The 14,377-nt window shown below is 41.6% G+C and overlaps 1 protein-coding gene across 2 annotated transcripts in view; it reads right to left on the bottom strand.

Annotated features, from left to right (window-relative positions):
- The window catches only part of LOC127577338 (plasmolipin-like), a 39,842-nt gene extending 25,909 nt beyond the window's left edge, over nt 1-13,933 (bottom strand). The window contains exon 1 of one of the 2 annotated variants that reach the window (XM_052028461.1): nt 13,575-13,933. In XM_052028461.1, the coding sequence (XP_051884421.1) occupies nt 13,575-13,715 (141 nt within the window). In that variant the 5' untranslated portion in view covers nt 13,716-13,933. The remainder of the gene's footprint in view (nt 1-13,574) is intronic. The other variant, XM_052028460.1, reaches the window with a different exon arrangement.
- Nucleotides 13,934-14,377: the final 444 nt, after the last annotated feature.

Raw genomic sequence — 14,377 nt, 5'->3', positions numbered from 1 at the left:
TCTCCCCGTGATCGCTCAAGTTTCATCCGGCTTCTCCAGTTTCCTCCCACATCCCAGAGACATGCAAGTTGGTAGGTTAATTGGCCCCTGAAAATTCCCCCAACTGTGTAGGCAAGTGGCAGAATCTGGGGAGAGTTGATGAGAATGGTGAGAGACTAAAAGATGGAATTAAATGTAGCATCAGTGTAAATGGGTGATTGGTGGTTGGCTCAAATTTGGTGGGCTGAAGGGCCTCCCTGTGCTGTACCTCTTTAGGAATCTTCTTGTTCTCGGTTAAAACAGCCAGTATATGGATGTGAGGTTAGAGTTGTGGGGTGATCTGGAAAATCTGAATGACTGGAAGGCGAGGTCCCCCTTTAACCAAACCATTTGCCATCACTCTGAAATCTGGGTTCACACATCGACAGCAGACAATTGACTGAGGGACTGCAGGGCTCAGTATTCCAACAAAGGCCGAACATTAATTTATACAGCAGATGATTAGTCTTGAGTATATGTCGCAAAGTGTGGGGTAATCCACAAGTTTATGAACTACAGTAACTTGCTGAGTGACTGAAACCAGCAAACTAAATTTCCCAAAGCCAGGCTAAAAAAAAATGCAAGGGACCGATTCAATACATTTCCACATTTTAAAATGGATTACCTGTCATTCCTAACTGTGACAGAACAGAACCCAAATCAGGATATCTGACTCACAAGGATATTGCAAGCACAGGAAAACAGACAAACCCAGTTATGTAAATGGAACAGCAACCAAAGTCCGAAACCAGCCACAGACACGCCCGCACAAAATTGGACCACAATCCAGTTGAAGCTTTTACTTCTTCCTCTATTGTAGCTCAGAACAAGGTGTCATTCATCTTATAACTGGCTGTTTGCCTGATCAAGGATGGTGTATACGGGGCACAAGGACTAGAGACAGGGGTTAGGATAATAGGAAATTAGAGTGGAAATACTTTAATTTTTGGGCCAAGACTAAATTTAATTGCTTTACTTTAAAATTTGCCAAATTCCAGAATAACTCACTGGTTGGGTTTTCTGGCCATTTTCTCCATTCGATTCTTCTGAAATGAACAAAGTATTTTTTTTATATTCCATCCAGACTATGGATGTTACGTGGAATCAAGTCCTTCATCATCTGGTTGTTAATAATGAAGAAGTTGCAACTACCTGAAATTCTGGGTAACACCAAATAATTATCCAACTGAAACCTCTCAAAGTGTTTTGCACAATTAGTGACTAGTGCAGATTAGTGATGTGATGATGTCAACACCCCTCTTTACAAGGTTTTTTTTAAAATGGGTGAAATGTAACGGCACCAGATGTATGAGCCGTACACTTAAACCCTTTCTCAGAATATGATGCAAAATGGAATTGAAGACATCTGATAGTTTATCCTTGGGCACTACATTGACTCATGTTTTGTTGTGACGCAAGGTACCTACCACGTCATATTTAATCAGACTATTTTGTGACTCAAGTCTAAGACGATATGGCTGGTTATTAATGCATTATGAACTGGTAAATGATAAGCTCCATTGTAACCAGGAATGGGCATCGAGTAGGATGCTATCCAAAGAATGTGCTTGGTAACCATTATAAATCACACTGCTGTCTTCAGTTGGGTTTTCCAAACCGTCACTGGCTTGTTGGCCAGTCAGTTAAAACCAAGAATACCAAAGCAGTTTGCTTCCCTTTTTAGAAATGGGTATCAGATGTCTGTTGTCTTAATTTGGATACAGGGTGGAGAAAAGCAAACAATGAAATTTTAGTTCCCTACAACTGCTTTCCTAATGCAGGACTTTCCCTTGCAGTAGGACAAAGATCAGCACATTGATTGTGCATGACTGTTTAAGAGTTGGAATGGAGACTTTAGTTTTAAGATTGCTTCTTTCTTTCCCTGGCTGGAAGCATCCTCCAACCCCTGCCTCATACAGATTTTCAACTATTTTGAAGTAGGGCCTTCGGCTGACAAATTCCCAAATGATGGAATTCCATCACTCCTTCCTTCATAAAACCTACCCTTTCAAAATGTTCTCAGTCACCCATCCTAATATTTCCTTCCAAAGTGCCAAATCTTTTGATATCCCTTTGGTAATAACCCATAGAATGGTTTATAAAAAGGTTGTATATTAATACAGGTCATTGTCCACATCAATGACTTGTTGACAGTGTTTGTGGTTTGACGAGCTGCCAGCTCTGTGATGGTCAAGTTTCCCCAGCCTCACCTCTTCAATACAGCTTAAAATTTCCTTCAGAGGAGCTTACTCCCACTGACCTGCACAGATGTGCTCAGGAATGCCATGCAAAACTCCATTACAATGACCACAGGCACAAGATGTTACATTTAAAAATGCCAGATACAATGACTCCACGTCACTTAAGCCCTCCCATCTTATAAAGGCACATGGCAGACAGTGTGAAGGAACTGTTCTTCGACAAAGTTGCAGATATTTCTTTGAGTTTCTAATCACCCAGTAGGAAGGATCAGTTTTCCAGTTAAAATTAAGCACATTAACCAGGGCGCATGAGCAGCTCGTTGGAGAAAAGAGAGAAGGCAAGGAAAAGCTCCAATCAACTTGTTCAATATGTGCTGTTGTCATATAAATAGTGGCAAATAAAGAACTGAGGATTGCCAATATGCTTCCTTTTAAAAGAAAAGGAAAGTGAAGGGTAGGGAACCACAGACCTGTTAGCCTGGTGTTGGTAGTCGAGAGAGAAAAAATGAATTTCTGAATCGATAGCAACAAATAAGGAGTGGGGCATAGATCACACCAAAGACCACTAATCAAAATACATAAAGATTAATATCCTTGCAGAATGAGTATGTAATTGGCAAAGAAATTTCGATATAGGCAAGTGTGAAATGAGAGAATGAGGAGGCCACACAATCCTGAGAAAATGTATCCGAATCACAGGATTTAAAGATACATATTCATAGATTAACAAAACAACTTTAGAGATAACAAGGTCACTAGAAATGTAAACAAAGAATGGAGGTCCATTTCTGGAGGGACATACTGTAAGAGAGAAGGAGTTGGGTTAAATTGTGCTGATTACATTGGATTCCTGTGAACAATTCTGTTGCATGTTATGAAAAGGACCCCTTACTCCTACTTTGTTTTCTATTTATTTCTCCTTTCTTACTAAAAGCAGTTACTCCCAAACCCTTACCTCTTGTTACCATTTCTTCATTCTTTTCTCTTTACTTATCACTGCCCCCTTATCATCAGCCTGGCTGTCTACCTTACTGCCTAATATTCAAAACAGAAGCAGGAATAGCCCAAACAGCCCCTAGAACCTGCTCCTCCATTCAGTAAGATCACAGCCGATTTGCTATCTCATCCACTTTCTTGCCCAATCCTCATATCCCTATCTGAATATTTCTCATTCATTTCTTGAAATGGGCTCAGTGACCAGACATCCATGCTCAGGAATTCCAAAGATTTACTGGCCTCTGAATAAAAAAAATTCTAGTCTCAAAAAGCCAGCTTCAGAGTTCTAGATTTTCCAGTCAATCTGGTGAATCTAAAGGGCACCAACTCCAAGGCAAGGACATCCTTCCTCGAGCATAGAGGTCAAAGATGCACATAGTGCCTCAGACATGACCTCAACAAAGCCCCATATAATCTTACTTTTGTACTCCAACTCCTTTGCAACAACAGGTAATGTACCATTTTCCTTTCAAATTATTTGCCACATTTCAATGATCACTTTCTGCGTTTCATGAACAGGCAGCCCAAGCTCCCTCCAAATGTTCAGCTTTCCTATCAATGTGAATAGCTGCACATTTCACTGCACCTGACACCTTGCTCTCTACCTTAACCTGTCTATATCCCTTTGCTTTCCGCTCCCCCCCCCACACATCTTTATATCATCAATAGAATTGGATGATAAAACTGACTGAACTATATTCAAGTCATAAATCATAAATAACTTAGGACCCAGTACTCATTATTCTGGGATCCCACCATAATGCAAACTCCCTATCTTATCAATCCTCTACCCATGCTTGTATGTTACCCTATCCCTCTGAATCCTTACTTCATATTACAACCTTGAGTGGAATACCTTAGAGTAATTTTTGAAAATGGAAATATACCTATAACCACCTTGTTGTTCTCTCACATCCATCCTGCCAGTTATATCCACAAAAAAAAACACTTAAATTTATCAACCATGCTGATTCTGCCTACTCATATTGGTATGGACTTCACTGACAGCTAGCTGGCAGTTCCATAGAGTAATTTGATAGCTGTCGTGCACTTTTCAGCTTGCTCCATACTCTGGAACCTGCAATACATTGAGTCTGGGAGCAGAGGGAAGGTCCAATGACAAGTCCAGGGACGTTCAATAAACTACTGAGCCGAGGGGTCAGATACACTGTATATTTATATCTTGTTATTGTTTATCTGCTAGCTAATTTTTTATTGAACTCAGTTCCCAATGTATCTTGGTCAATTCATTCCTTAGACCTACTTAAGTTGATTTAAGTTCAAGAGTCTAGTTTCCAGTTGAATTGTCCCTTTTGAACACTTTTCCCTAGAGGATACTCCACGAGTTTTCCCAATTAACCCTCAACCGTCACACAAGGTCTAAAACAGCCTGTTCCTTGGACGTTTTAAAAAAAATATAACTCCAGAAAACTGTCCTGGAATCATTCTATGAATTCATCATCCAAACTACTGACCATTTCCACTAACTTGATTACATTTCTCTCCAATAACTTTGTTGAATGTGTGGGACTCACTAACCTCTCCCATCGGGTTTTCATTTCCTTGCTATCTCTTATTCACACTCATTCACATAGTATTCTTTTGCAACTCCTCACATGGTCTTACCACACGCGTCATGTTAAATAGCAGGCAAGATAACCTTCCACCACTTCCCGCTTTGCTCTCTGCCCACATATTCTTTAACCCTTCATGCTCTATTTTTGCTCCTGAGAAATGCCACTCCCAATTTATTTCAGCTGAAATTTCAAAATCCCAATTCTCCATCAAACTTATTCATCATAATGATTCCACAGTAACCAAACTGTTCAGCCAAACTCTCACCTCCACCTCTGATACCACAGTTCCCATTAAACACATCACCCTCTCACTCTGACCACTCCATCCAGTATGGCCCTTGCCTCTGTTCCTTCGATGCAAGGACACAGATTCGGTCAATCACCATTGATCTGGCTAAACCAAAGCATCATTGGGTCTCACTATAATCTACCAAAATTGCTCAGAATTCTAGGACAATCCTCTAATGCAAAGGCAAACATGACTTGTTGCCTGCAAACCATCTTTCTTAAATCTGCCATCTCCTCCACCCACACTCTCAACAGCAAGAGTGAGGAGCTCATGGATTTCATTGAAAGGGAGGTTGGGAGCATCTGATGAGCTTCCAGTTCCTTCCTAACTCACACCATTTTCTTGACCCCCTCATTTCTCCCATATGTCCTCTCCCTGTCGTTACGAACCAGCAACAAAAGAAACACACAGAGATGTAGTGTTAAAAACTACTTTATTAATAACTACCTATGATAATAAGAAACATAAAAGTAAAAAGTAAAAATGTAAAACCTTGAACGTTAACCCCAAAAACTAAACTCTTAGTGTGTGTGTGGCAAAGTCTCAAACTCCAAGTCCAGGAATGGTTCTTAAAGTTCAGTTCAGCAAGCCATAAGGTGAAACGTGAGCAAGGGCTTCTTCAACAACCACCGTTGTCTGAAGATAAGATGTAGATGTAGAGAACATAGAGAGAGTAATTACGAAATCCAAATGTTCCACGATGGAACCCAAACGACACCTCAGTGTTTACTCAGTAGTGACTTCCTCACCCCGAAAAGCATCAGAATCGTGGTTGTCCACACAAATACCTGTTTCCTTCTACAGGTCAGCAACAAAGTGAACTCCACTGGATTACTTCCAATTTCCATACATGGATTGTAGTGACAGACACAGTTATTGTTTCTCATCCATCGATAGAAAAAACTAGCAGGCTGCTGTCTCTCTCCCTTTTCTCTCTCTCTCTCTCTGACTGACTTCAATGTCATTACGTCCTTTATCTTCTGTTGACGTAAGCATGCTGCACACACACACCACTATGTTCTATCTTAAAGGGACATTCACCGAGTCCGTAACACTGTCCATGAGATCCAGCCGTGCTCCCCCAACCCCATTCCCAACTGCTGACTACCCAATTTCCTTTCCATGCCCTAACATTCTCTCTCCCTTCAGTACAGCCCCTTCAAATCTGCTGTCATCACACCTCTCATTGAACCCTTGGTTCCTCAGTCCTTATAAGCTACTGCCTCATCTTCAACCTCCCCTTCCTCTGCAACCGCCCAAACATGTTGTAGCCTCCCACATCTGTACTCATTTTCCATGTGTGAATCCCTCCAACCAGGTTTCAACCCCTGCCATTGCAAGCTTACATCTTTCCATTCCTATTTTCCTGATATGTAGAAAGAAAGAAAGACAAATTGAATGTTGTCTTTTGTTGCAAGGACGGATTACAAAAGGGAAGAAAGTTTGCTGCAACTACATAGGGCTTTGGTGAGACCACCCTTGGCCTCCTTGGATATGGTGCTGCTAAATTTACTAGACAGGTTTCTGGGAGAAGGTTGACCCAAGGAGAAAGACTGAGCATGTTTGGTTTATGCTTTCTGGAGTTTAGAAGAATGAGAAGCAATCTTATTGAATCACAAGATTCAGAAGGTACTTGAGAGGGCAGATGGTGAGAGGACGTTTCCTCTGGTGGGAAATTCCTTGGAGCATTCTCCCAGGATGAAGGGATCACCTATTGAAGACAGAAGCAATTTCTTCTTTGACTCTTTAAAATTTTGTCCAAGAGAGCTGTAGATGTTGCGTCAAGGATGAGAGAGGTAGATGGACAGATCTTTAAACTTTAGGGACACCATGGATTATGGCAATCAGGCAGGAGAATGGAGCTGAGACCAAGATCAGATCAGCCAGGTTCTGAATGAATGAATGTCGGAGCAGGCTTGAATAGCTTAAAAGCTACTCATGTTCTTTAGAATTTATTTGCTGGTCAAGGGCAAGATGGGAGATCTCTCTTCGACTTTGAACTATATTGTTACTTAACTGCAATGTGCTCACAAAACCCCTTGAATACATCCTTCTATTCCTTTTTTCCTCATAAGCTTAACTACCTTCCCCTTGAATTCAACATGCTGTCCACCTCAGCTATTCATTGTGATAATGGTTTCCACATTCTAATTTCACTCTAGGTAGAATAAAAATGAATTTCTCCTAATTCTGTATTGTTAGTGTCTGTCTTGTATTTATATTTACAGCTCCTAGTCTTGATCATGTGAATTCTATGCAATTGGGATTCAAAGTCCAAGGCAAAAGGCAGACTACACTTGAAAGAATGTGCAGCACGCCTTTTTATACGTTAATAATCCCCGTTCTTTCCCTGAAACATTCTATTATTTTACTTTTAATCTTTTGGCTCATTTAGACTAAAGTCCAAGTTTCTATTGAACCATAATTATCCACAGAATATTTTACTCAGTCACAGTCACCACAGATAATAACCACACTTGAGATGAGCACTCGTTAGAGTTTTCAAAAGGTACACACTTTTTTGAAATTATATAGATAAAGGTCAACTCGATGTGTTTATACAATGAAAATAAATCCTCATTTGGTCTCTACTTTGGAAGTGAAATGAAAGCCATAACAAGCACATTGACGGAAGTCTGCCAGACATTAACTTTCATCTGAGCAAATCAAAGGCAAAATTAACTAGAGATGCACAAAATTCTTGGGAACAGGTGAAGGACATTTAGCCCCTCCAGTTCATTGAGTTTCTCATTTAAGTCACGATGGATCTGCAGCCTCATACAACTTCATTTGTATTATGAGATGGGATTACTGTGACATTACAATTTTGTTATATTTTTCCATTATAAAGGCGACTACATTTCAAAAATACTTCACTGGTTGTTCCTGCAACCTCCAAAATAGTTTATATAGCATTTCTTCATGCTGGCCGATGAAAATGAATTATTTGCCACTTCTCTGGATTTCACTGGAACTGCCCTATACCTGTAGTTTCACCTGTCTGTGTTCTTCTCACTACTGACTGCACATCTGACTTTTGTGCTGTGTGTAAATGTTGAAACAATGCTTCATTTACAAGATCAGGTCACTGATATGCATGAAAAAGATCTTTGATCCCAGTGGGTCTTGGGAGACATTATTTCCCTTTAGGTTGATAAAGGACCATTCACCACTCCCCCTTGCTTTCTGTTCTGTAACTAATGTCCTACCCATGCTGGAACCAGCCCATTATTGCCATGGTTTAGCACAGTGAGAGTAACTTCATCAGAAAGACTGCACTAAATGTGTCGAGTACTGGTCTTGCTAGGGATGCCAGATCCCACAAATATTTCTGAAGATTGTGTCTATTAGACGGTTCTTTGCCAAATACCTTTTGCAAGTTCATACGTACAATAGCACAACTTCAGCAACCTCTCCATTACTTCAAACGACTAGACAAACAATTTGTTTTTACCTCCACTCTGTCCATCTTCCAACCAACTTCCATCCAGAGCCATCGAGTCAGGAACAGTCATCCAACCCACCATGTCCACATTGGCCAGTGGGCATCCATAGTATTAACCCCATCTTCCAGCATTTGTCCCATAGCCTATGCCCAGGCGATTCACGTGGTCGTCTAGACACTCCTTCAACGCAATTCACTCTCATTTTTTTTTAATTAATCTCACATGGAGCCCTCTTGAAATGCCTTCAGAAATTCTATATTGATAATATCCATGAGTACTCCCTTATCTTCCTTATTAGGCAATTTCCTCAAAACAAAAAAAAGCACTCACCTAGACTTTATTAACCTGAATAAAATCAAGCTGGCTCTCTGATTAGCTCACATTGGCTAAAGTACTCAGTCACTATTTCAACTAATCAGTTCCAATTACTGCCCCACAATAACTGGTAAACTGATAGGCCTGTCAATCATATCTCCTCTCCCCCACCCCTCTCCAATGGAGGGATATTGGAATCATTCCAGTTGGAGGGTGTCACTTTTGCATCATCACAAGCAAGAACAGTGTTTTAGAAAATCGTGACTAAAGCAACTGTAATGGCCTCACCTATTTATTATAGAGCCGTTGGGTGAAAGCCAACAGATCCTGCAAGTGTATCTGTCCTTCAAAAGCCCGTTATCCTCCTCAATATTGTTAGTTGAATGAAAACTTGTATTGAATCCAATGGTTCCTTCCTCTTAAGGATGAGTTTTTCTTCTATCACTACTATTTTGCATCTCTCTATATTAAAAACAGACAAAATACTCACTCAAATCTTCCATTGCCTTTTTGTCCCTCATATCTCTTAGCCATTGCTAAATTATTTCATAGACCCGCCTCCAAGAAAATTCAACTCCTCAATAAGCCTTGAGAGCATCTTCCAAGTTTGCCCTTTAGTTCATTATTGAGGTGTATTGCCTTTTGGGCGAGTCAATAATTTGAGATCTCTCTCTCTCTGGGTGGATGCAAAAGATTCCATGGTACTTTTGAAGCAATGAAGCAAATTCTTCTTGTTCCAATATTTATCCCAAAGCCAAAATAAAATATCCAACCAACTGGGTACATGTTTCATTGGCTGTGTACGAGATGTTGCTATATGCAAATTGACTCTCAAGTTGACTGTCTTTCCACTTTCCTTTGAGAAAAAGAGTTCCAAAGAGCCATGGCCCTCAGAGGGAACAAATTCACTTCATCTGTTTTAAATGGGGGAAGCCCCTAATTCCGACAAGAAGAAACCCTTCACGTCCACTCTGTAAAAACCCCTCAGGATCTTATACATGTTTCCATCAAAACCCCTCTCAGTCCTCCAAACTTCAATGTAGTCTATCCAATTTTTCCTCATGAGGCAACCCACCCATCCCATAAACTGTATCTAGTAAACCTTCTTTGAAATGCTTCCAATACACAAACATCCTTCTTTAAATGATACAGTGTATATGTCTCCAGAAGAGGTCTCACTGATGTCCTACATAATTGAAGCATAACCTCCCACCTCTTTATTCAATTCCCTCCATTCGTTCAGCTTGCCCAATTACCTACAGGACCCGCATATTAGCCCTCTGACAAATCATGCACTGGGATTTCTAGATCTCTCTGCATATTTCTCATCCTTTAAATAATATGCTTCTTATTTTATTTTTCCTGCCGAAATGGACAACCTCACATTTCCCTCATTTCCAAATCTTTGCTTCCTCCCTTAACCGACTGAAATCTTTCTGTGGCCTCCCTACTCCTCGACATAACTCACTTCCCTACCTCTTTCTGCACCAGCAGCAAATGTAACAACCATACTTTAAGTACCTTCACCCAAGTCATTTATACAAATTGCATAAAGTTGAGCCTGTGTTACATCTTGCCAAGCAGAAAAAGTCCCATTTCCTGTTAGCCAACCGAGCTCCTATTCACACCAATATGTTACATTCCACAGCATGAACTTTTATTTTCCACCATGACCTTTGAAGTTAGATCTTATCAAATGCCTTGGATATTTAAGTATAATACTGTCCCCTTTATCCACAGCCCACGGTACTTCTTCAAGGAACTCCAAAATAACATGGTCAAATTTAATTTTCCTTTCACAAACCTGCGTGAACTTTGCCGGGTTTCCTAAGTGCCCTCCCGTAACATCTTTAATAACAGCTTGCAACATTTTTCCTCTGACATGTCCCACTGGCTGGCAGCATGTCAGAATCCTTGAGGAAGTACATCATTATTCAAATCTTTAAGCAGGAAGGAGGGAGAGAAAAAGACCAAAGGGCAAATTTGTGAGCTTAATGTGGGTTACAAAGTGCTGCCCCAGGTCATTGGCAATGAAGTCGGTTGTGGGGCTGGTGATTCCCCTGGACCAGACGGGCAGAAGAATCTCTGGTACTGCTCAGGGACACATTCACCTATGTGTGAGACAGAAGGGTAGACGTTTACTTAATCAGTTTGGACCAGGAAAAGGCTTTGAAAAAAATCACTTATGTACACACTGTCCAAAGTGGGGTAGGGGTTGGAGGGAATGTGCATATGGATGCAACTGCTCTTTAAAGCCATCCATAACTCAGTCCAAATTATTGGGTGGGAAATGGAAAGCTTCCTGATTAAATAGGGAACTGGAAAAAGCTGCCTTCTCTTTTCTGAACACACTTGTCAGATTCAGTAAAATATCAGAAAGGACACTAGCATAAGAGGAGTGAAGATCCCAGGGAGCAGAAGGACTAAGGTGAAAGCCATGATGTCACCACCTTCTTGGAATCACCTATCGTGACCAGACCAAACTGGCCTTGGAACTGCAGCAGAAACAAAGCCATGATCCTCGGCAACTGGTCTGACTGATCCTCTGCTCCTCTCACTGTTAGTTACTTGAAGGTGCTGGGAACAGTTCATAGGAGCTGGGACACGCAGCAAAAACTGGATGAAGAGGGTAGCCAAGCTAGAGCTGAAACGGAGACTGTGGGAACAGCACTCCCTCTCAATTGCAGCAAAGAACCTGGTCAACAGGTGTAGGATGTTCTCAGTGTCACTGTATGTAGTATAGGAATGGCCCATATCAAAATCCTGCACTGTAGTAGTCATTCAGGCTGTCTTCCATTTCATTTGGAGGTCAAAGAGGGATCATATCCACAATGTACCAATGTTCAGTGGGGGGGGTAAAATTTTCCCAATATAGCTTTTCAACCTGATGACTACTTTGTGTGTGTGGCTGTATCACTTAATTTTACTTTATGCTGAGGTACTACTTATCCATGGTAGTAAAGGATGGCTCTAGTCACACACTGCCACAGAATGTTCCATTCAATTGGACCGTGCTGTGCCACCTGTCCCTTGTAGAAAACTCTGTGCGGGGAACACCTCTAATCAGAACAGTCTGCATGGAACATCCTCAAGACCCCATCAGATCCTTCATGCACAGAGTCCCTGTGCCACCGCAAGCTGCCCTCAAATGCCAGAGACAAGACCTGTCAACCAGCTCGCTCTACAATGTGTTTGCCAAGAGGCTCGAGAAGAAGTGACAACTGGGCCTTGTGGAGGTTCATACGGAACAGCTGCATAACTCGGGATTCTCTGCTCCAATGGTTGTTCCCAGGGACGTGCACAGAGACAAACAACAACTGTTGCTGGAAGACCATTAATTCTTGGTGGTGTTCCCGTGCAAGGCATTGCCTGGAACTGAATATTGCATGCCAGCAGTTTCCATGGTCAAAGGGCTGAGGGATACATTGAAGCTTGGTGCAGCCACCATAATGGCTCTGTAGGGAAAGCCCAGAGTTTGAGGTCCTCCCGCCACTGCACACTGAGATAAAAAGCCCCAGACTTATTTAAGGAACGTGACAGCAAAATCGTCATGTCGATATAGTGCAACTCTTGTAAAGCAAACAAAATAATGTCTTGTAGTGAACGTATTATGTTATACAATTTGCATATTTTACCAAAATATATATTAAGAAAAAAATTCACAGTTGGAGGAGGATGGCCAGATTCAAGCTGCTGAGTGAAAGTCATTGTTGCAGGTGTTCTGTCAACTCTTTTATTTATGCTTGTTGATACGTAAAATGCCCTGTCATGACTCCTTGCACACAGTTGGAGACTAGCTGTTCATGAAGTCATAGAGTTATACAGTACGGAATTAAGTCCTTTAGTCCAACAGGTCCATGCCGACTAAGGTACCTACCTAAGCCAGTCCCACTTGCCTGTGTTTGACCCATATCCCTCTTAACCTTTCCCTTCCGTCTCCCTATCCAAATATTGTTTTAAACATTGTAATTGTACCCACCTCTATCGCTTCCTCTGGCAGCTCATTCCATACACCCGCCATGTTCTGTGTGAAAATCTTGCCTCTCAGGTCCCCTTTAAATCTTTCCCCTCTCACTTTAAACCCACGTCCCCTAGTTTTAGACTCCCCTGTCCTGGGCAAGTGACTGTGACCATCTACCCTATCTATGCCCCTCATAATTTTATAAACCTCCAAGCTCACCCTCAGCCTCTTTCTCTCCAGCCCTTCCAGTCTCTCAAGGATGTTGCCGGGACTGGAGGGCTTGTGGATCTTTTCTGCACCCTCTCTAACTGAATCACATTCTTCCTATAGCACGGCGACCCGAACGGCACACAATACTCCAAGCTTGGTCTCACCAAACTATGTTAATAGCTGTAACACGACTTCCCAGCTCCTGTACTCAACGCCCCGATGTATTTTGCCATCTTCGTTTTAACCCTTTGTTCCATCAACAAATACCTTGCTTGTTGTACAACCTGCTTCCAAAAATAAATTAACAAGGACCGTCTAAAATACAGACAGTTTTAACAATACAACCCGCATATACTCCAACCCTCCCACGGTGTCGTTTGATATCAGTTTCACTATCTCCTGCCAATATGTAAATCTCCAGCCAACAGGGATAATAAAATAATCGAAAACATTGAACATAAAAGTTAACCTTCGCTACGACTTAACCGTTATCCGAGCATTTTGCTCTTAAGCGAGACATTTACTGTTGTAGCGGTGAAGCAAGGTAAGGGAGGAACTTACTAACTCCACTGTCATCAATATCCCCAAGAAGGATTTGAGGAAATATGTGTCGATTCCGATTGGATACAACCTGCTTCCATGCGCGTTGCTGCGAGTCCCCGAACTGGTCTGGGTGTTCACTTTATCAGGAAAGTCTGCCATTGCGCAGCATGAACTCACTGGCTGCAAACCTTCACCTAAAACAATGGTTCAACATGAAATCAGAATAGCGCTGCAGCGGGACTTCATTCTCGCCGATGGTCCAGCCAGGAGAGAACTGCCTGTGACCTGTCACGAACTTGCCTAATAACTGAGGGCTGATGAGGGCGTTAACCAAAGCTAAACATTAACACACATCCAACACCACTTGGCTGCTGAACAATGGACATTAACTTCCTGTTGTTTTTTTAACCTGATCTTACCGTCCAATCATTACTCTGTTCCAGTGCATGTAATTAGCCCCGATGATGTATGATCACACTGCGCTCCGCGTCGATGCTCAGCCTTCATTTCACGCCTGTTAAATGAGCTGTTGGTTGAATTCTGGTCATTGAGTTCCACACACTGGCTCCATGTCCACTCATCCACTTTCTAGTAGGATCATTATTCCAAAGGTCGTTGGTTTACTGGCGAATATTGCAAACGTATCTTAAAGAGATCATTCGCCAATAGAGAGCAGTGTTCGATATCCCTCAGGTGGAACCAAAGCGAACTGGAACAAGCAGAGAAAATGTTTAAAAGCTAATATTTAGGACAGTAAGTAAATTAAGAACTGTTTTTGCTCCATCGTAGACGCAGATATTCCGTGAAAACTGTTGTCAAAT

The sequence above is a fragment of the Pristis pectinata genome, chromosome 13 (genome assembly GCF_009764475.1).
Source record: "Pristis pectinata isolate sPriPec2 chromosome 13, sPriPec2.1.pri, whole genome shotgun sequence".
Lineage (NCBI taxonomy): Eukaryota > Metazoa > Chordata > Chondrichthyes > Rhinopristiformes > Pristidae > Pristis > Pristis pectinata.
The sequence above is the reverse complement of the archived record's forward strand: the minus strand, read 5'-3'. Positions and strand labels throughout refer to the sequence as shown.